The sequence below is a fragment of the Nannospalax galili genome, unplaced genomic scaffold, assembly GCF_000622305.1.
Source record: "Nannospalax galili isolate Female #2095 unplaced genomic scaffold, S.galili_v1.0 scaffold83, whole genome shotgun sequence".
NCBI lineage: Eukaryota > Metazoa > Chordata > Mammalia > Rodentia > Spalacidae > Nannospalax > Nannospalax galili.
Window position 1 is genome coordinate 977,809 of NW_008352659.1, and position 21,255 is coordinate 999,063.

At 49.3% G+C, this 21,255-nt stretch overlaps 1 protein-coding gene across 3 annotated transcripts in view; it reads right to left on the bottom strand.

Moving 5' to 3' along the window:
* Positions 1–9,749: 9,749 nt before the first annotated feature.
* Tspan14 (tetraspanin 14) overlaps positions 9,750–21,255 on the bottom strand; it is a 60,961-nt gene continuing 49,455 nt past the window's right edge. The window contains exons 4-9 of one of the 3 annotated variants that reach the window (XM_008849818.3): positions 20,385–20,531; positions 18,896–19,066; positions 16,754–16,879; positions 15,119–15,163; positions 12,930–13,049; positions 9,750–11,384 (exon numbers count right to left, since the gene is read on the bottom strand). In XM_008849818.3, the coding sequence (XP_008848040.1) occupies positions 11,313–11,384; positions 12,930–13,049; positions 15,119–15,163; positions 16,754–16,879; positions 18,896–19,066; positions 20,385–20,531 (681 nt within the window). In that variant the 3' untranslated portion in view covers positions 9,750–11,312. The remainder of the gene's footprint in view (positions 11,385–12,929; positions 13,050–15,118; positions 15,164–16,753; positions 16,880–18,895; positions 19,067–20,384; positions 20,532–21,255) is intronic. The other 2 variants (XM_029554462.1, XM_029554461.1) reach the window with 2 other exon arrangements.

Consider the following 21,255-nt stretch of genomic DNA (forward strand, 5'->3'; position numbering starts at 1 on the left):
CCAGATTTCCAGTCGCACTCTGCTTCCTGTGCTTGCTTGAAATGCGATCATTTATTTGGCTTTCTGCTCTGGCCACCTCTGCTGCCACGCTTCTCCCGCCATTTTGGTCTTTTACCCCTGGAACCATAAGCCAAATAAACTCTTCCTTCTCTAAGTTGCCTTGGTTACAGTGTTTTATCACAGCAACAGAAAAGTAACTAATACACCTGTAGGGCACTGATGGCAGCCAGTGAACTGGACATAACCCATATCCCTGACCAGCATGTAAGGCCACTCACTGCCTGGAACAGACGTCACATTGAGACAAACCAGCTCCCACAGCCTGGGCTTCAAGTTCCCTACACGGGAACGTAGATCAGGAAATCCACTCCGTCTTCACTTCACTAAACCACTGAACTGGGCACAGACCACTGGCATCCAGTGTCTGCCTCTGCCCCTTCCTCTGGCCACACATTCAGACCTCTCTCAGGCCCTGTACATGACTCTGAGCTCTAGCCAGGGAAAGGTGATCCTACCTCTTTCCTGGTCCTCACTCTCTTCTCCAACCACCTCCAAGGGTCCCTAAGAGGGAGCGCCAGAAGGCAGAAGCAGCCTGGGTCCCTGAGAGACAGCATGGAGCCAAGCATTTTCCAGCCCAACTCCCAACAGCCACCAGGGACTGAAAAAAGCAAGAAATAAACACCTTTTTCTAATCCACCCAAATTTAGGGAACATTTGTTTATTTATTAATCTGTTCAGACTCAAATCATGTCCAGTGGCTTCTCAGACTTCAGTGTATATTAAAGTCATGTGAGACCTAGGCTCCCTCAGTGTCCACAGTTCTGGTGGACCATTGAACCTACATGTCTACATGATCTATGGTAATGCTGAAGCTGCTGGTGTGGGGACCACACTATGGGAACCACTGTCCTAATTCCTAAGGTTGGGATTACAGTACTACCCTTTGCTAAGGGCAAGGAACTCATTTCCTGACCTGTATTTGCACTGTGGTGGGTGCGTCAGCACCTGTCCCAACACCTGCCCATACCATTTGCTCATTGCATCCCTTGGGTTAGTGTCACCAAGAGAAAGAACAGTCCTTGGAGAACAAATTCTGACTGTAATTCTACTTCCCAGCTGTGTGAAATCCCCAAGCTCAGTAGTGACTGTTTCCTCTCATGTAAAATAGAGGTTATGTGTCAGTCCCCGCCTCCACCTGCTTTTGGCTGAGACAACAGTAAACTTCTATAAGACACCTGCCTGACTGCTGCACTTTAGCCGTGGCTGAAAGGAAAGGCTTCTGGGTCTAGATCCCTGGGTCCAGCCTTGCTGGAGAACCACAGTGAACTCTCGCTACACCACTGCCTCTAAGGCTGGGGCTAGATCCCTATCCCCTTATAGCCTTGGACTGTGGAGATGAGGGTGCTATAGTTTAGATGCTGGTTGTCCTCCAAAGGCCCCATCTAATAAAATCATGGGTCCCAGGGTGGTGCTATTGGGGATTGTTGTGGGTTTTCAGAAGGAGCCTTTGTGGGAGATCCTCAGGTCACTGGGCCATGATACCAACGGTGACTATGACTATGAGACTCCAGCCCCTTGCTCTCTTTTCTGCTCTCCCACAGGCACCCACCCTGATGTGCTGCCTCACCACAGACCCAAAGTAACAGGCCAATCTATCATGGGCTGGAACTCCTAGAACTGTGAGCCAAAAATCAACCTTTACTCCTTATAATTATCTTAGGTATTTCATTATGGTGGATGGAAAGCTAATGCACACAGAAAGGTTGCAGGAGGAGCAAAGGGGAAAATTAAAATATACAACTTCCATGGTAACATATGTCCATGTGTTATGGGGGTGAGCAACTGCTTTCTGACTGGATTTAAGGCCCATTCCACAAGAGAAAATATATGCCTGGTGCTGTAAGTCTGGCCAAGAACCCATGGTTGACCCCAAGAGGTGAACCTACTGCTATTATTCTGCTAAATGGACATAGTGTCAAACCGCCCTCTAGATTTGTATCTCTCTACACATCTAGATTAGTGCGGTTCTCAGACCTCATCAGAGAAGTTTCTTTGTACAGTAGATGATGGTTAATGCAGAAACTCACAACCAGTCAAATTTCAGAGGATACGATGTCAGTGGATTGCTCAGTCACCAATGAGACATCGACATCATACACACACTGACCCAGGCCCAAGGTTCAGGGAGCACCTGAAGAGGGGACAGAAAGAATGAAGAACTAGAGGTCAGGGAAGGCCAGAATGAAGGTGTCTTCTGGACAGGACAGATCACTGAACTCAATCACACATCGGTCGTGGCTACCTGCATAAGACTTGCACAAAATCAAGCCAGTCAATATCCCAGCATGGAGGCTGCAAGGCCTCCGGAACCCTGACCTCTAGCTGAGGCGCTATTGACAGTTAAAATCTTCTAGGGGAGGGAAGAGTTGGTTTTTCTTAAAAAACTGGCACCTGGTAGGTCAACCACATACACTCCAGCGGATGGCCCCACATCCATGTGTATATAGGCAGCACAAATTGGACTCTGGATTATTAAGAAAAAAGAGGGGATCGGGGAAATGGGGTGCATCTGGGAGGAGTTAGGGGAGAGTTGGGGAGCAAATGTGATCAAAAGACATTGTATAAAATTCTCATATAATTAATAATATATATATATATATTTTTTAAAGTTTTTATTTATTATTTTTATTTTATGTGTATGCGTGTATTGCCTGTATGTAAGTAAGTGCACCCATGTCATGCAATGCCTGTGGCAGTCAGAAGAGGCTGTCAGATTCCCTGTAACTGGAGTTATGGACATTCCCTGGGACTGGAGTTAGCTGCCATGTGGGTTCTGGAATTTGAACCTGGGTAGCCCAGTGTTCTTAACCACTGAGCCATCTCTCCAGCCCCAATAATATATTTTTTAAAACTGTGCTTTGCCAATTTTAAGAATTATGTTTCAAGGAAGAAAATTCACTCGACCAGGGGCTGGGAACCCCCACACCCCAGATTCATAGAACGTCCACTACAGACTCTCTTCTCTCTTCTATCCTGCCGGAGTCCTCCTATGTCCTCAGCTTCCAGGAATTTGTATCATCAACACAGTAAGGAGGTAAACACCTTCAAATATAACTATGCGGTAAAAATGATTTGAAAGTTGGTGTTGCAAACACGGGGAATCCCAGGAAGAGCGCAGAAGGGTCAGAGAAAAGGACACTGAAGTCTGTCCTGACGTGTGTCCCAGAGTGAAGCATTAGCATCTTTTGGTATAACTTTCAGAATAGATGGCCAGACAGCTATGGGGAGACCTTCATCCTCAGGGCCCGGTGCTAGTGGATGGCTGGGTGGGGAGCAGGTTGAGGTAACAATGGGATTTGGAGTTGGAGAAGGTGTGCGTTCAGCAGTCTGGGATGCAGCAATTGAGGTATACGTCCACAGGAGTAGACAGGGAGACAGACACAAAGCAGCCTTACAGATAACTGGGCTCTGAGTGTCCCCCATGTCCTGAGTCATCCATACACAGAGGACCACCAGGACCAAGGACACCTTCCATGGTGCATCCTAGCACCCGGAATGACTGGGGGACACTCTAATCCCCAGGCTTCACTTTTCACCACAAATCAGTTGCTCCTTTGGTAACCTGCCTAGGTCTTATTTTAAAAGTGATCTCTGCCAGATGGATAGAACTGGTAAGAAATTTGGACTAAGGGGGAAAAAAAACTATTTCGGCTGTCACCAATGAGACACTGTATAGATAGGCTCAGATAACTGAGTCTGATTTTAGACTTTCATTACCTTTGAGCTATTTTACAACTAGGTTGTAGTGTTAACAGAGACTTATTCTTATTGATAGATGAGCATATACTATATCCAAATGGGATTCAACGGACTCCTTTTCTATTGAAAAACCATTTTAATATTGCTTTACTTCACATGCATTTATGCTGTGTTGTGATTTGTCCTTTGAATTGATAATCTTACCACCTCCTTCAATTAATGAATTTTTTTAAAAACCTTCACATGTGCATGTCTAATATTTATGAATGTTGGGGTTTTTAGAATTCTGTTTTAACAGAGTACATGGAAAGGACCACTGCCTCGTAGAGATGAGGAGTCGCCTCAGTCCATGAAGCATAAACTCCCCTTGCTGCCCACTCACATGGTCCCAGACAGGCGCCATGCCTTCTTACATACCTCCTGGGATAGGGTACTCAGTTCCTCCAAGAGGCCATTCCAATTCTTTCCATATTGAACTACAACTCTGCTGATTTTACGCAACAAAATCAAATCTAACAGCTGAGAGCTGTGTGACTGTTTTAGCCTAAGGAAATCATCCACACACCTGTAATGGCAGGCTTCCTTACAAGGGCACAGCAAGCACAAACGGGCTGGGATGAAAGGTTGAGGAGGGCAACGCGGGCACAGTGGTGGTGATGATGAGGTAGAGTGATGGCGAGAAGGCTCCACACTCCCGTTCTCACTGCCCCAGGACAAACAGCATCACAACTGGCACACTTGACTAGGCATTTCCCAACCTTCTCCAAGTTTCCCAGCATGCCAGAGCACCTAGGCAAGTCCATAGGGGCCCATGCACTAGTTTCACTGTGAGCCTGCTTACTCATGGGAGCTGTGAAGGATATGCTTTTCCCCTGGCCGTGAGGAGACTGTGCCTCCTCCAGGGAACACCAGCCCTTCCCTGGGCGGAGTGGGACCACATGGAGCCTATCGATCATGCAAACATGATGGCCCAGTTTTCCCAGCATACCAGCTTGCACCAGGCCTGCTATACCAATATGCCAGGCACTTCCTTCTGTCCACTCAGCTCCTCCAAGCCCCTTCTTACTCCTCCCTCCTGGGCTCCTGACAGGTACCTGTGATAGGAAAGGGCTTCTCTGCTGCTTCCCCAGGATCGGGGCAACATCTTGTGTAGCTTCTGGCAGGATTCACACTTGAGGGAAGAACCAGCCCCCTCCGTTACAGTAGAGAGAGCAACAGACCTGAACTCTGAAGACCTGCTGAGGATCCCAGCAGACCTGAAAGCCTTGTTCCTAAAGAGACAGACGTGACTCATTTAGGCTCAGCTTAGGACTTGAGCTGCATGACATTCAACCCAGGTAGCTCAGATGGTGGGAATGCAGCTACATAATAAATCTCCTCAATGGCAAGATTATATTAGTAATAATTTGGGGAGGGTACATACTAAGTAACCTGGACCTGTCAAATGCTTTACTTACCTCATCTCATCTAATACTTGAAACACCACGAAGAAAGGCGTTTGATTTACTATGATCTTACAAAAATAGTGGCAACCAAGGGCACACACCAGCAGTAGGTAGTGGTCTGGCCTGGCACACTCAGCCCCTAGAACTCACTAAGACATGAGCATACCTCCCTGGAGAACTCCCTTAAAACCTCTATTAAGTGATTTGAATGACCGAATATGCAGAGTTTATGTGTGTATATGTGCAATGTGTCTGTGCACATTTGTGTGTGTGTGTTTGCATACCAGACACGTGTGGAGGTCGGAGGAAAACCTTGGGTGTTGGTCCTCATCTTCCACCCTGAGACCAGGTCTCTGTTGGGTTTTCTTTTTTCCCTCTGTGTACACCATGCTAGGTGGCTCACGAGTTTCCCAGGATTCTCCTGTCTCTACCTCCCTCCCATCTCCTGGAAGGAACACTGGTATTACAGGCATGTTAGGGGCCCAGCTTTTATGTGAGCTTCAAACACAAGTCCTCAATGCCTGCATAAAACGCACTTTGACTCACCCCAGCCATCTACCTTGCCACACTGTGGGATTTTATAAGCTCTTATAAAAGCAAGATGTACCAAAAAGGGTGATGGGAAATTAGCATTCCCAGCATCATGTCCCCTCAGACAGAACTGTTTCCTGCCACGTGGTTGAAATGGAATGAACAGGCAAAGGAAAATTACTTTGCCTCCATGGCTTCACCACCGTGATGCCCCATCATGAAGGCTAAAGGTTTGTCCTAAGCAGAGGGGTCTCTCCCTTATCCTCAGATGAGGATTCTGTGGCACACAGAAAAGGAAACCGGATCCTGCTGACATCACTGAGCCACTTGGATCACACCAACCTTGAAACTTACCCCAGCTCTGGACTTTCCAGTTTCAGGAGCCAAAACCCTCCCCTCATTGTTCAGGTTGGTTTAGTGGGGTTTTCTGTTACCTGGGACTGCAAACATAATCCCCTGGAGAGAGAAATCCACTCGCTCATGGCACAGCCCTACAGTGGACAGCTTGACCAGGCAAATGTGCCATGGACCAGTACATTAAATAAAAGGAATCACAGGACACAGAGTAAAATGATTTCCATTTGCACGAAGATCTGAAGACATTTTCCGGAAGGATCCTTAAGAGTGGTTGCCTCTGGGCAACAGAAAACATACTTTTCACTTCATACTCTATTTAGACAGCATTTACTTATGTCTGTTAAAAAAAAAAAAGGCTAGTTTAAAAGTTGTTTAAGGTGACAGAATTACAGTCCAAGGTGATAATTTATTTTGGTAGTCATTAAGCCATGCTTGGGAAGTGCCTGCTGGGATGAGATGCGGACCAGAGAAGAATGCCAAGTGAAGAAGTAATCGTCTCAGAGCTTCCCCCTTTCCAAAACAGATACCCCAACAATGCTAACCTCCCTAGAACAGTATCCACTTGTGGGTATTCTTTAACTCTTTCTCCCAAAGTTATACCCTAGCCCCAGTTTTATAATGTCCTTTTGACATTTCCCTGGGGCTCCTTGGAGACACCAAAAGCAACTGATTAATGTTCCTTTTATGTGCCTTCAAGAAAGAAGGCCAGTTCTTGACAACTGTACAAGGAGCTCAAATGGTCCTAAAGGCAGGTAGCTCTGGCTCCTCAGGGCACCCAGACGAATGAGGCTGCAGGAGGCCCAGACTGCCCTGAAGGCTGGGCAACATCCACTGGGCATGAGGGATCAGCACAAGCACCCTGACCAAGACCCATCATGGGGTGGAGGGTGGGGTGGGAGATATTCCCATTGTTCGAGGCCAACAATTGGATGCCCGTGGTCTTTGGGGACATAGACACAATGTTATAACATTGGAGCAAAGGCCCCCAATACTGCTGCTCCTCTCCTTCACTGTCACAGCTGAGGGTCTATGGGTGCTAGGGCTGTGATACTGAAAGGAACTTTCCCAGTCAGCAAGACGCCTCACGTGCTGGGACCCCTGCAGTATGGCTCCCTTTCCCTATACTACAAGTTCTGCACCTCTCAGGGCACAGGCCAGGAAGCCATCAAGTGGCCCCTCCTGCTGAGACTGAGGAGTGGCCCACACTCATGCATCCTGTCTCAGTGGCCTCCAATGTGTATCTCCTAGAGAAGGCCACATCTGATTGTACACTGTCCAGCACAGAAAGCTTTCTGAAAGCTTGCATGTGGGTGGCAGCTCTGGCCTGCCTCAGAAACCTTGTTTTAGGAAAGTAAGCACCTCATATGAACCAGAGGGCAGTCTGTGGGCTGAATACAGTGCTACTCAAACCTTGGGTCTTACATAAAAGTGAGCTCACTGACCATTCCCAGAGCTGCTAGTCAGGACGGACCCAGCTCCAGGTACAAAGAGGGCAGAGTTTGCAGAACTGGAATGAAGCCTTTCCAAACCTTTGTTGGCAACTTACCTTTCTCCACGCCTCATGTTTTGAGTATGAAGACGGCTTCCCTCAGCGCTGCTCCAGGAATCAAGTGAGTTTTTAACTCTGTTCTCAGCTCTGTGCTCCTACGTGGTTGGTTCTGTGTCCATTAATTTGTCACACTATTTGTGTAGGAACACTTCATGCCAGGTTTCTTGAAGGGCAATGCACATGGTTTTCCTGTCTGGCTGAGGGCTCTGCCCTGCGGCAGCAAAAAGCCTTGGGGACCACTGAGGACACAAACAGCAAAAGTCTGAGGACACACAGGAAAGTCAGAAGTGGTGTTCCGAGGCCTTAAAAACAAGGAGTGAGGGTAGTCTAGTGTTAGATGTCACAGAAGTCGAGGGTTTAACAACTGGCCACGTGGAAACTGCAGTGGGGGTGAGGGGCAGAGTAATCAGGTCAGAAGTTACCTGGGAAAGGAAAGGCCAGGCCAGGCCAAACCAAGCCTTTAGGATGGGCATTTGGGCAAGAGGGCACAGGAAGGACTGAAGCAAGTGGTAAAGAAGTGTGCAGAGGTCATGAGGTGCTTTGAATGAGAAATGTCCCCCATAGGCTCAGGTATCTGAATGCTTGGTCCCCAGGTGGTGGCACAGTTTCAGGAGGTTACAGAACATTTAGGAGGTGTTGCATCACTGGGGGCAAGTTTTGAGAGTTTATGGCCTCACCCCATTTCTAGCACACTTTCTCTGCATACTGTGTTTCAAGATGATCTCCCACCTTCCTGCTCCAGCCACCTGCTGCGAAGCCTGCCATTGTGAACTCTCCCTCTGGTATCATAAGGCCAAATAAAGTCTGCCTTCCATAAGTCTCTTTGGGCCATGGTGTTTTGTCACAGCAACAAAAAATAATAAAGGTCACATGTTGGCCTGTCTAGCCTAAGAGGATAAGGAAGGTAGGAGCTCAGGTCAAGCCAAGGAAGGATTGAGTTGTTGTGCCTAGTGCCACATGTGTAAGACACTCTGACACAGTGCTGGATAGCTTCAGATGCCAACTTGACACACCCAAAAGGACGAAACCTCAGTGGGGAACTTCCTCTCTTGGACTGGCCTGTGACCATGTCTGTGAGGCATTGACTGTTGAGTGATGGGGGAGGCCCACTCTGGGTGGTGCCACCCTCAGCAGGTGGGCCTGGATTGTAATAAGAAAGCAGGCTGATCATGGGCCAGAGGAGCCAGCCAGTAAGCAGTTTCCTCCTCCATGGTCTATGCTTCAGCTCCTGACTCTAGTTTCCTGCCCCAAGTTCCTGCCTGGCTTCCCTCCATGATGGGCTGTGGTCTATAAAGTGAAAAAAAAAACCTTGCCTCCCCAAGCTAAGTCAGTGTTTTATCACAGCAATAGAAAGCTTAACACCCATTCTCACAATTCCCCAGCTCTTTTCACTCATTCACCATCAAGCTAGTTCATCAGATGAGATGGGCTGATGTGACCCCGTTTTAAAAATTAATTGGGAAATAAATCCAACTCTGGAAGTCATGACTGGACTTCATCCTAAACAGGGTTGTGTGACATGGGGAAAGACTCCAGACGGATTCAGCCTGCAGGTCTACATGAAGAGCAAGGGCTGCCAGACGCCCTTGGTATCAGTATACCAGCAGGGAGTATCTACAGTCATTGCTGCCTCCAGGGAGGCTGGGTCAGGGGCCTGTTGAGACAGGCACTGCCACTAACAGGTGCCACCTAGCCCACTTGTTATAGACAGCCAGCAAGTCCAGGCCACGTGGTTCATGCGGCAGAGGTGTCCAGCCTCTGACCGTGGTCCCTGAGTGCTTCTGCCTGAATCAGCAGTGTTTCCAGAGCTACTCACAAACAACTGACAAGCTTTCCTGGGCCCTGGAGTTGACGTTCTTCCAGCTCATGCTCATAGCTGGGGGTGGCAAAGCCATGAACCACCTTGTTTGAACTGTAGCTACAGATGAAGGATATGTGAAATTGACGTCAGAACATGCTAATGATAGTGTGCCCTAACCATCTGGGCTCTTGTACCATCCAGTCACACCTGATGGTAGATACCTTGGATCCCCTTGGTGGCTGACTTTATCACCAAGATGCTTCAAGCTATTTTAATAGTGAACCAAAACAAAAATGACCCAAACAGCAGCATTAATATAAAGATATATTCCATAAAAGAGTTTGGCAGTCCAAGAGAAGCATCACACTTCCTAAAAACACAAGCATTCTTCTTCCTCTATAGAGAATTATAAAAAAAATTATGACATCATCATCATCATCATCATCATCATGAACACACACCCACCAGTATCACCAGTATACACCACATTAGAATGTACACCTCGGCAAGTAACTGAAGGCAGCACTCAATCCCTGAACAGTAAGAACAGGTACAAGCTACAGAGAAGCATTAGAGAGTAGCCCAGCCCAAGATGGACAGATGCCCAACCATGCCTCAGGGGTATTCAGAACGTAAGACAGACATCATTTCCAAGAGCAGCCCCAGAACAGGAAGTCAGAACGTGACCAAAGACATCCAGGCAGAGGAGTCACTACAAAAGTTAGAAATGAGACGTCCCAAGCACCTGGGGTCTGTAGCTCACCAGGGCTTGACTAGAGCGCTGCCCTCCAGGGACAACACATTCCGGGTCACCAGCTGCATGTGGCCAAGATAGGAGCCCAGTTTCCAGTTTGCCATCTAGGATTGGGGCTCCCTGGTGGGTGGTGGGGAAGGAGGGTGAGTGGGGATTCAAGTTCTGGGTGGCAGTTTCAGTAGCACCAAGACCAGAAGACAGTGAGGCCAAGTGGGGCAGGTGGGGGTGCACAGAGAAAGAGGAACACATGGACTGGAGGGAAAGGCTGTCACAGCTGGTTCTTGAGACAGAGAACTGAAAGGGACGGCTTGGTCCCAGACACTGGGTAAGGCTGTTGAGAGGAGAATGCTGGGGAGGAAGAGGAAATGAAGACATGGTGTGGGAACACTCTTACCCCTATAAATAAACTATTTACATGCTTTAAGAACAGGAGAGCTGGCTCTCAGCAGAGCCCCGGGGCTTAATGCTATGGGGACAAGCAGCCGTTCTGCCCTGGAAGAGCAGTGTGGGCTTGGAGGGCAGTGGCAAGATGCTCCCCCAGCACCAGCCGTACACTGGCTCAGGTTTACTTCATGTGGACATGGCTGAAGATCCTGCAAACAACCCCTGGTTTCTGACACCACCACAAACCCTGCTGGCATTTGGGGGCCCAGCAGGCCATTTGTCCCTTCACAACTAGTGCAGGACCTGTGCTTCCTGATCTGGTGTGCTTGCCCTCACCTCCTGGTCTCACACACATGCTCCACCCTCAGAAGACCCGGCTGAGGAAAGCCAGAGCCTGCCCTGAGGGGGCCAGAGTCTACAGAGGCTCTCAGGCTCTAAGAAGGCCATCAAGCCCTCCTTGCAGCCACAGGAGCCATCTATCATCAGAGTCATTACTCCACATAAGAAAACATTCTATGTCTCTGGGCAAACCCCGGCAAAGATGCCATGTCAAGTCTGGGCAGTGAGAAGGGGCCTCGGTCTTCAGCACCAGCAAGAAGAAACAGGACGGTCACATCACACTGATGCTGAAGACAGGGCACTAGCTCTGGGTGGCTGCGTCGGCTTCTCCTGCTGGACAGTGAAGGGCTTGGCCTCCACATGTGGCTCAGCTCTGCTTGTTGCCTGTGCTCCTCAGAAGTGATGGCCTGCCTTCACCGCCTCGATGTCTGAGATAAGGGTCCTCGCCAGGAAGATGCCAAAGATCTGAAAGCAAAGTCAGTAGTCAGTGGCCCAAGGCAGGTGGCAGGGAGTAGAGGCCAGCTGGTAGAGACCGCCTGCATGCCACGTCCTCGTCCACCCTCCAGGCTACGGCCAAAGCAAGGCCAAAGCTTGGGTACGTGGCGAATGAGGCAGGCTGCTGCACCCCTCAGGCCTGCAGGTGCCAAGAGCAACAGAGGTTCGGCCCACTGCCAAGAGTGAGACCCACATTTTTGAGGCATGGATCAAAGTGAAAATAACACCAACTATTCAGAACCAGCCACCCTGACTAGGTCTGATTCCTAAAAGAATAACCTCACAGCCATGACCCTGGCTGCCTGATGTCTGTAGACACATCCTAACCCTGGCAGACAGGAAGTCATAAGAAAACTTGCTGTTTTTCTACCTGAACAGGCTAACATGAACTTGGTAACCTTTAGAAGCCTGGGTGGTTTTTTTTTCTCTTCTTTTTAAGTTCTTCCTGTGTTTTATAATTAAAGTCAGTCTCTCGGAAGTTGATTCTCTTGCCCATTTCACAAATTTCACAAGTAGTTTTTTCCTTCCCTTTTCCACAAGCTTCTCTCTTAAGTCTCCCTCTGCAGTCACTCAACACAATGGAAGAGTGAAGACATGTGATGTGGTTGATGGCCAGGTCCACCCCAGCCACCTCTTCAAGGCAGAGCTGCCCAACACATGTTCTCCATGTAAGCACAGCCTCTACCGTCCCAGAAGTTACTCGAAGTTACAAACTCCCCTTCCTTGCAAGTCCTGAAGCTGATGGTTTCTCTGGTACCATAAATAATTCTTGACTTTCTCTACCAACTTCTAGACAGACACCAGTCACCCCATTCACTCCAGGCCTCACTGCCCCCGGGCCACCAATATCCTTCCACATGGGAAGGTTGGTTTAAATGAAGAAGCACAGCTGTGAGTCACAAACAGTCAGGGGCCAGAGGGGCCTGTGTGGTCAGAGAAGACTCCAGAAAGGCTGACCAGGGACATGAATAAAGAAGTTTTGAGGTGACTACACAGGCCTGAGCCTTGGGCCTTCCTTCGTCAAGCCCCAGCTAATAGGCAATGCTACCCCCATTCTGTAGCTCCTTAAATCCTGCTACTTCCACCCACCAGGACGGAAGGACTCCAAAGCAGGTGAGAGTCACCTGGTCATGCACTCCAATCAAGGCCACCAGAAGGGCGATAAGCCCTACTAGGTCCTCTACAGAGTCACTGTCCCCCGAGTCTGCCGGCCTCACACAGGGCTTCACTTTAGGTAGCAGACCAAGGGGACAGAGGAGCCACATCCCATCCTAGGCCCACCCAACATAAATTTACAGGTGGCAACAAACACACACACACACACACACACACACACACACACACACACGCACACACACACACACACACACACACGCGCACACAAACGCACGCATGCACACGCGCACACAAGAAGCCTGCCTTGGATATTCTATTTTCTGGGCTAGGATTCTTCACAGCACACCACGTGGACAAGCTCACTCTGTTAAGGGCCCAACAGTCAAACTCTGGGCACACCTGCAGCAGTGAGATAGCGATGAAGACACCAGCCACAATGTAGATGTTCCTGGGGAGCCAGCCCTCCAGTGCCTGGATGCAGCCTTTTGTGAAGATGGACTCATCCCACTTGCTCTTCAACTGCAAGGAAACAGCACAATGGCCTGAGGCCCAGCACACACACAATCCCTGCCCCCTGCCCTCTCCCAGACAGCCTGGCTCTGTATGGGGCAACACAAAACACAGCGATTGGATGATGGTCTGGGGGCTAAATGGGGACCAACAGAGAAACCTATGCTAACACTCCAGGCTCAGTATGCATCCCTCCCAGGACAGGCTGCCATCCAGTCACCTATCTAACCAAAGGCTCCCAGATGGAAGATCTACTTGCTCTATACCTTCATACCTGGAGACACACGGGAGAGGCTGCCCGCCTGGAGGAAGAAAACATGCCTTTCAGGGTAGAGAAGAGAGGCTAAAGAAGGGGACTCCAAGCATTCTCAGCCAAAGGAGTTGGCGGAAGGGACAGTGGCTCCTGAGGTTGTGTCTCACACTAGTAAGCTTCGCAAAGGAAGAGACAGCCAATTTCTTCCGAGGCCGGAGCCCTTGGAGACTCTGTATGTGAGGATCCTGTCCCAGCACACATCCTACTCTTACTACCCCTAAGTGGCAATCGGCCCCAGCTCCCTACCTGTCAACAGGTACAGAACATTAATTCATGTTAGTGGCATTATGGGCTGCACTGTGCCATCACGTCCCCACATTCATCTGTTGAAATCCTAACCCCTAAACCTCAGAATGTGACTGTACTTATAGACAGGTCCTTTAGAAGTAACCGAGCCAAAATGAGGCCATTAGGATGGAATCTCATCAGTATGACTTCTGTCTGTACAAGAAAAGATTAGGACACAGGCACACACAGTGACAAGTCACGTGAAGACAGGGAGGAGATGGCCACCTACAAGCCCAGGTAGGTCGCAGGCCTGGAAGAGACCCTTCCCAAGCAGCCTCAGAAGGGGCCAACTCAGCTGACAGCTTGGTCTTGGACTTCTAGCCTCCATAACTGTGGGAAAATAAATTTCTGTGGTTTAAGTCTCCTAGCCTTTGACATTGTGCTGTGGCAGCCTTAGCAAGCTAATATAAGCAGCTATGAAACTCATAACTGGGGAAGCTGGGTTTGATACAGACACAGATCTGTGGCTTTATGTTTGGATGCTACAACAAAGTACCATAGATTGGGTGGCTAAAAGCAACAGAAATTTCTTTCTCATCACTGTAGAGGCCAAAGTCTAACACTAAGGTGCAGGCAGATGTGGTGTTGGTGTCTGCATTCTGATGTACAGTGCCTGACTGTATTCTCACATTCTAGAAGAGGAAAAGAGCTCTCAAGTCTTCTAATAAGAGGACTAATCTCAGTCCTGAGGGCCTTGTTTTAGCATATGAATTCTGGGGGAAGAAAACATTCACCAAACAGCAGCCTGCTCATGCAAAACCAAGGTCAATGGAAAACTTGAGTTTCCCAAGATGCAGGTATATTGTTCCGATGTCCATGGCTAAGAAGGGGAACTTCTGTGCATTGTCTGACACAGTATTTCACCACAGAAGCCATCCATATTGCTAAAAGTCAGTGGAGCCAAGGACTGGAGTGAAGGGGGTGTGTATGCCTTCTGGGTGTCTTCTCTTCATATCCAAGGCCCCTACTCTCTGAGGTCTGAAGGAAGCACTGGATTGTGAGCCCCACTCTAGCCTAGGCACTTCCCTCTTGCCATTACTACCTCCATGTGGAAGCTGGACCAAGCCACACACTCCGGCATCTTTATCTTAAACTCCTCTACAACAGATGCCTCTTAAACACACAGCTTTTGCTTCCCCCAGTTTCCACACTACTTCTAATGCAGCAATAGTTATGTTGGGGGACACAGGGCTTTGTAGTAACAGGGCCTCAAATCTCTACCCACCACTATTCCCAGGCATCCTGCTGCCAGTTCAGAAAGTACGCCTGGTGTATATGTGGGTGGGGGGAGTTGTGTGTACATACAACATTGTCCCCAGACTCCATCCATACCCGGCTTAGATGGTTCTCATCTAACCTCTCCCAGTTTTCACACTCCAATTTTTACTTCTGCTAAAGCAGAAAGTTAGGCCACAGGGAATAAAACAAAGAACTGGCTCCCTGGGGCCCTCCTGAAGTTGTATGTTAGGGTCCTTACCTGAATCCTGACATCATAGCCACACTGTGTGTTCACAACTTTTTGCTGTAGGAAAGGCAGAAAAATTAGGAAAAATTAGCCACTCTTTGTTCTCTTGAAAACCTGGTGGCAGGAGGTTCTAGAAAAATCCCAACCTAGAACCAGGAAACACCTGCGGAATTCCACTGGAGCTCCCTCCCGTCACCAGCTGCCAACTACCCTTGCAGGTTTGAACAGGGTCAGTGAGCTGCTTCCGCAGCAGCTAGGTCAGTAAATACTGGAGACACAGCCTGCAAATGGAGACGCCATAATGCCTCATGGGCAAGAGAACAGACCTGGACAGCACACAGCTGAACAGGCCTGCTTGTATTTCCAGAAAACTACGAAGACACTGAAATTTGAATTTCATACAAATTTTCATACATCACAAAACAGTGGCCCTCTTCTCTCTTCAACCATGCCAGAGCTCAGATGAAGAATCTAAAGGTTCGTGTTGTTAAAGGAGTAGTCTTCAAGGTGCTGCTATTGGGAGGTGGTGGAGCCTTTAGGAGATGGGCCTAGTAGGAAGCTCGTAGGTTACTAGGGACATGTCAAGGGGATCGTGGACTCTGCTTTGGTCTTTAGCCATGCGGCGGGCAGTCTCCTCTCCACGTGCTCCCTTTCAGCTCCACCAGGAATCACAGACCCCAAAGCAACAGGGCTTCATGATGATAAACTAGAACCTCTATAAGTGTGAGCAAAATCAATCTTTATAATTCTAGGATTACACTTAGGGCCTCTTACATACTAAACATGTGTTCTACCACTAACCCCATAAACCTTGCCGCTTCATTACCTGAGAAACTCTATTAAAGTGATGGGAAACTGACTACACCAACCAGTGAAAACTATCTAAAAGCATCCTTGGCTCACAGATCACACAAAACAGCCAGGCAGATTCAGGCCCTGGGCCACAGTATGTCAATCTTTGTATTCAGAGGTAAACTTACACTTGCTAAACACAACCCTTACTGCAGTGTATGTTTCACAGACATTCTTGGAGACCTCAGACACCAGTTGTGCAAGCTCAGCAAACCTGGGCCTCTCCCAGGCTGGGGACCTGGCCCAGGTAACAGAGTGATGGCCTGCTTTCTCAGAGCACTGTAGCCAGCCAGGCATCACAGAACTGTGCAGACAGCTTTGTGAAGGGCCCAAGTCTGTTCAGGAAAAATCCTTCCCGGCTTACCCCAAGAACTCAATTTCTGAAACCCCAGACTTGGACTAGGAATGAAAGCAGGTAAAAAAGAAAGAAAATAATCCTCCACAATGGAGATGCTGTCTCCCAGAGGATAAAGTGTGCCCTCAGAACCCCTGTGGGCTTCTGGGTACCAAGTAAATTCTTCAGAGAAAGTACAAGGGGCAGACTAGAGCTTGCCACCCTCATGGCAACCCTGAGGGGAGTCAGCTGAAGAAAGGAGAGCGTTCCTCCTGCTTTACCCAGCACAGAGCCAAGAAACACGAAGGTTCCTACAACTTTTAAGTACAGGATTTCAGAGCTGCAAAGGGCCTAAGGGAGGGGTGGAGGGGGTACCCAGAGTCCATCTGTGTGTAGAAAGTAGGCAGCCCGGAGGGCTCTGGGAGTGACACTGCTGGGCTGCAGGAAGGACATGCACTCACCGCAGGATCTGGCACACAGCAGGAGAAGGGTACCCCACATTTCTCTCGGCTGTAGCTGGCACCACTGCAGTTGAAGTAGACGTTAAGGTCCCAGTCTTCAGGGCCATAAGCCCCACAGCACTGGTTCTACAATCACAAAAGCCAAGAGCCATCTGAGATGGGCCAGGGTCACCCAGCACAAGATGTCTTTGGATGGCAGAGAAAAGCATGCTTCCATCTACCAGAGACACCAAGGCCCACAGAGATGCTGAGTGACCCCACCCAAAAGTAGCCCTTTAAGAAGGAAACTGCAGCCATGCCATCTCCTCTGTGCAACCCAAGTCTGGCTCAGAGGTGCGCCTGACCTAAGCACAGGACATAGCACAGTACTGCCCTACCACGACCCTGCAAACCCCTTCTCTCCTTTAAGGCCTCTCTGATGTACCCCTCTCCTAACCCAGAGAACACTGTGTGGGAAGTAGGCCTTCCTCCCTGACAAATACTGACCCTAGTTATCGTTTTTTGCCCTTTTTATAAGAAACAACTGTTAAATGTCTATGACTGGAGTGAGTTAAGATGGGTGAACAGAGCAACTCATAAACCTCTGCCCCAACCTCGAGCCTCTGCCCTCCACTCTCTACTGTGTGGTATAGCTGCAAAGTCATTCTGCATCAGCCCATATATGGTGAAACACCCAGCACACCAAGAACAGCACCATGACGGGATCAGCACCCACCAAGAACAGGTCTCCTTCCTGCCCTTACTGTGAAGGCTGGCATGGTGACAGCAGTAGTCAAAGAACAATGGGAATTTCTGCTCCCCCCATACTTTTCCAGAGGAAAACCCCATCTTCTGCATCCCTACTCCTTCATGTAGGAGATACTTTAATGACCATCTAAACCAGCATCCCACGGAAGCTCTAGAACTCACTGAATCCCTCTTTATTTTTAGAAGGAAAAGAAGAAGGCATGGCAGGGCACAAGCATGCCTTTAATTCTAACACTCAGGAGGTAAAGGTGAAAGGACTGCAAACTTGAGGGCAGCCTGGGCTACACAGCAAGACCCTGTCACCTGTCTCAAAAGAGCGAGATGGACTGGGGGAGGGAGGCAGTAGAGGAAACACATCCTTTAGAAGAGCAGGGAGCTTCGAAGCACCAGAAACTAACGGAACCGAGGCCCTGTGACCATCAAAAAGAGGACTGACACTGAACAGGAAAAGAACAGCAGCTAAGACACCCAAAGACGGCTGGGATGAGTGGCACTAGCAGGTCAGCAACAAAACACAGGAGCCTCTCTGGTCATGTAAATGGGTTTTGCTGGACCCGTGATACATAAAACAGGGTAAACAAGTTCTGGTTAGTAATAGAGTGGGTCAGAGTTATTTTTAGTGCTTTCTAGTTTATTTCCTCTTTGGAACCAAGTGTTACATAGAAAAGATCTTGCAGAAGCTGGGTTTCCTGGCAGAGGCAGATCAAACAGGCTGTTGTGGCAGGGAGTGAGCTCCTCCCAGGAGGTCACAGGGTAGCCTTGATCCAAGCCTCCAGGTGCAGCTTCTACACATGGAGAAGGGGGCAGGAAGGCTGAGGGACACAGCCTGGGCTTGCTTATTCAACCCCCTGGGGAAAGTTCCAGAGAGGTCACATCCCTCCATCTGAGAAGTCTTCCTCCAGGCAGCTTACCCTTCTCAAACAGGAAGGGGAAAAGGTCCCAGAGAGGAAGAGGACAGGAATAGCTCAGACTTGAATAGCTTGTGAGTCACAAGCTTAGGAGGAGTTCTTCCCTCCATACCCACAGGGCCCAAGGTCCTGTAGAGGACTGTGACTGCCAGTGTGGTTACTGGGCAAGGCTGGGGAGCGCTGGTCTCAAACTGGAGGGATGAGCTCCAGGAGTGGAAAGATGGTTGGGCTGGGTCTATGACATCTCTGCCCAATCCAGTATACTGAGAGGGAGCCTGGATGGCCCTGCCAGCAGCGTGGCGAGGCTGAGCTGAGCAGAGCAGAGGGGTACACTCCACTTCTGTCATTTGCCATGCTGTGCAGAAAATCCACTGAGGGAAGGCCTGTGGCCCCACCAAGGCTGCAGAACAGCCCAGACTGACCAGAGGCAGGAAAAGTCAGGACAGGACATGCAGTAGGCAGGGAGCCTGTCAGGGGCAGAGCTTACGGCTTTCTGAAGGGAGTCGATGAGGTTCTGCAGGTCGATGTCGTCCCGGTAGGATCTGATGTTGCTCTCGAAGAACTCCCGAAACCTGTCCCTCACCCAGTCCTGGAACAGGAAGGCCAGCACGGCCACGGCCAGTTCCAGGAAGAAGATGAGCACGATGGCCCCACAGAACTGCATGGGCACAAGGAGAGGAGTGGGGTGAGCACACAGTCACCATGCCCCAGCCCCATGCACCCCACCTGACCCTGTGCAGAGCTTCATCCCCTCTATAAACATGACACACGCCGCACAAGTGGTAAACTGAGATGTGTGACAGGATGACAAAGCTCCAAGCTACCATTACGTAGTAGGCAGTCTTTATCTTCCATCCCCAGTCCCGTGGAGAAGGAGTAAATGGCTGACCTCCCCACCAGGCTGCCTCCAGACAGCCTGAACAGGCACTATCTGTCCTCCACTCCATACAACCATCCTAGACATCTCATCTGCCACTCGCACTGGGACAGACTAACTCATGTACCACATAACCTTACACAGGCCATCTGAGTTCCCTGTCAGGGTTCTTCACCACTCTGGGGGTGCCAGTGTTATCAGTACCCACACTGTGAGAGCTGGATCACCAGACACAAGGCGGACCTTTCTAGAAACACAGCTGACCAGTTACAGGCAGTGGTGGCAATCTACCAGGATCTGAGCAGCCACTGGGACGCAGGTGATGCTCCCCATGTGGCCTGCAGGACAGTCTGTGTTCTCACAGCCACAAAGGATCCTAAAAAGCTTTGCCACATCCAGGAAATGAAGAAGCCTTGCCAAGTTAGCCAGAGAGGAACCACAAGCACGTCTGCTCCCATGGAAGCAAGACGCTAAACACAGCGTTTTAAAGGGAAAGAACCTAGGAAAAAGCACGTTTTGCTTTTTTAAGTGAAGAAAGCTTGACCTAATAAACTCAACAAATAATAGATTGTGGAAAAAATAGTAGTGTTTTCCCCACCAGGTGCTATTTAATTTTAACCGAATGCATTTAAAAATGAATTCATATTTAAATATAAAATGGAACTCTTGGTAACTCGCAGTTCTGCCAGAAAATTAAGGATTCTGCATACACATCCAATAGATTCACAAACCCCAGGGGAGGGAAATTATTTCTTCCTGTTACTGGCAGTCTCTTTTGATCTTAGCCAGGAAGGGCAAAGGTGAGCAGCAAACAAACAATTCCCTTACAATTTCTAAGGGGAGATAAGAAGCAAAGGAGGGGGCGGTGGAGCCCCTGCAAACTGCTTGCTCCTCCTACATGGGGAGGGAGGAACCCACAGGGAGCCCCATTCTCCTCTCAGAGGTGAGGAACCAACTCACCTGCATTTTTTCCCCCTAAAATCTTGCCTCCAGTGAGGCAGCAGCTGTTTCTACTGCCTGGGCCAGAAAGCAGTAAAGATTATACCCTATCCCCACCACCCTTCCCCCATCGTGCCCACCAAGCTCCAGGATCACTCACAAACTTGAGCAGGCAGATGTTCTCCCTTAGGGCCCCCACACAGCCTGCGAAGCCTAGGGTGAACATCACCACGCCCACCATCAGGACCAGCACCACAGGGTCGATTCCATGAAGCCGGGTCACTTTGGTGAGGTCGGATAACACACCCTGGAAGATGCAGAAAGAGAAGGGCAGCATTGGCCTTGAGAGGGCATCAAGTCCCCGGGGGGCAGGCTAGGCCAGCAACTGACACCAGCAACCTGCTTTTCAAAGTTCAGTCCTATCATTAAGAGTCAGGTCACCTAGAACCCCTGTGTCTAGCATCCTTGCCCACCTTAGCCCTCAAAGACCCAAACACCCTCCAGGAAGTTTCAGGTCCAAACTGAGGCTAGATTGGGGGGGTTCTGTGAACACAACCTCAAGTTTTCTCTGTGGTATATAGGGTGCCTTGACCAGGCCTTTGTGTGGGGGGGGAATTCTATGGCTTGAGGGTAAACAGGTCAAAAACAGCCTCAAAATGAACACTCTTGGGGCTGGAGAGTCCAGCAGTTCAGAGAACTGGCTACTCTTGCAGAGGACTCAGGTTCAGTTCCTAGTGCACCCACATAGCAGTTAACAACTGTGTATGACTCCAGTTCCAGGAGATCCAATGCCTTCTTCTGGCCTCCATGGGCACTGCATGCATTGGTACACTGACATACATGTAGACTAACACTCACACACATAAAATAAAAATTTTAAAACCCTGACACTCATCATGCGTGGTGGTGCCTTTAATCCCAGCACTTCGGAGGCAGAGGCAGGCAGATTCTCAATGAGTTCCAGGCCAGTTGGGGCTACAGGGAGACCCTGTCTCAAAAAGACCAAAAAAATCACAACAAAAAAATCTGAC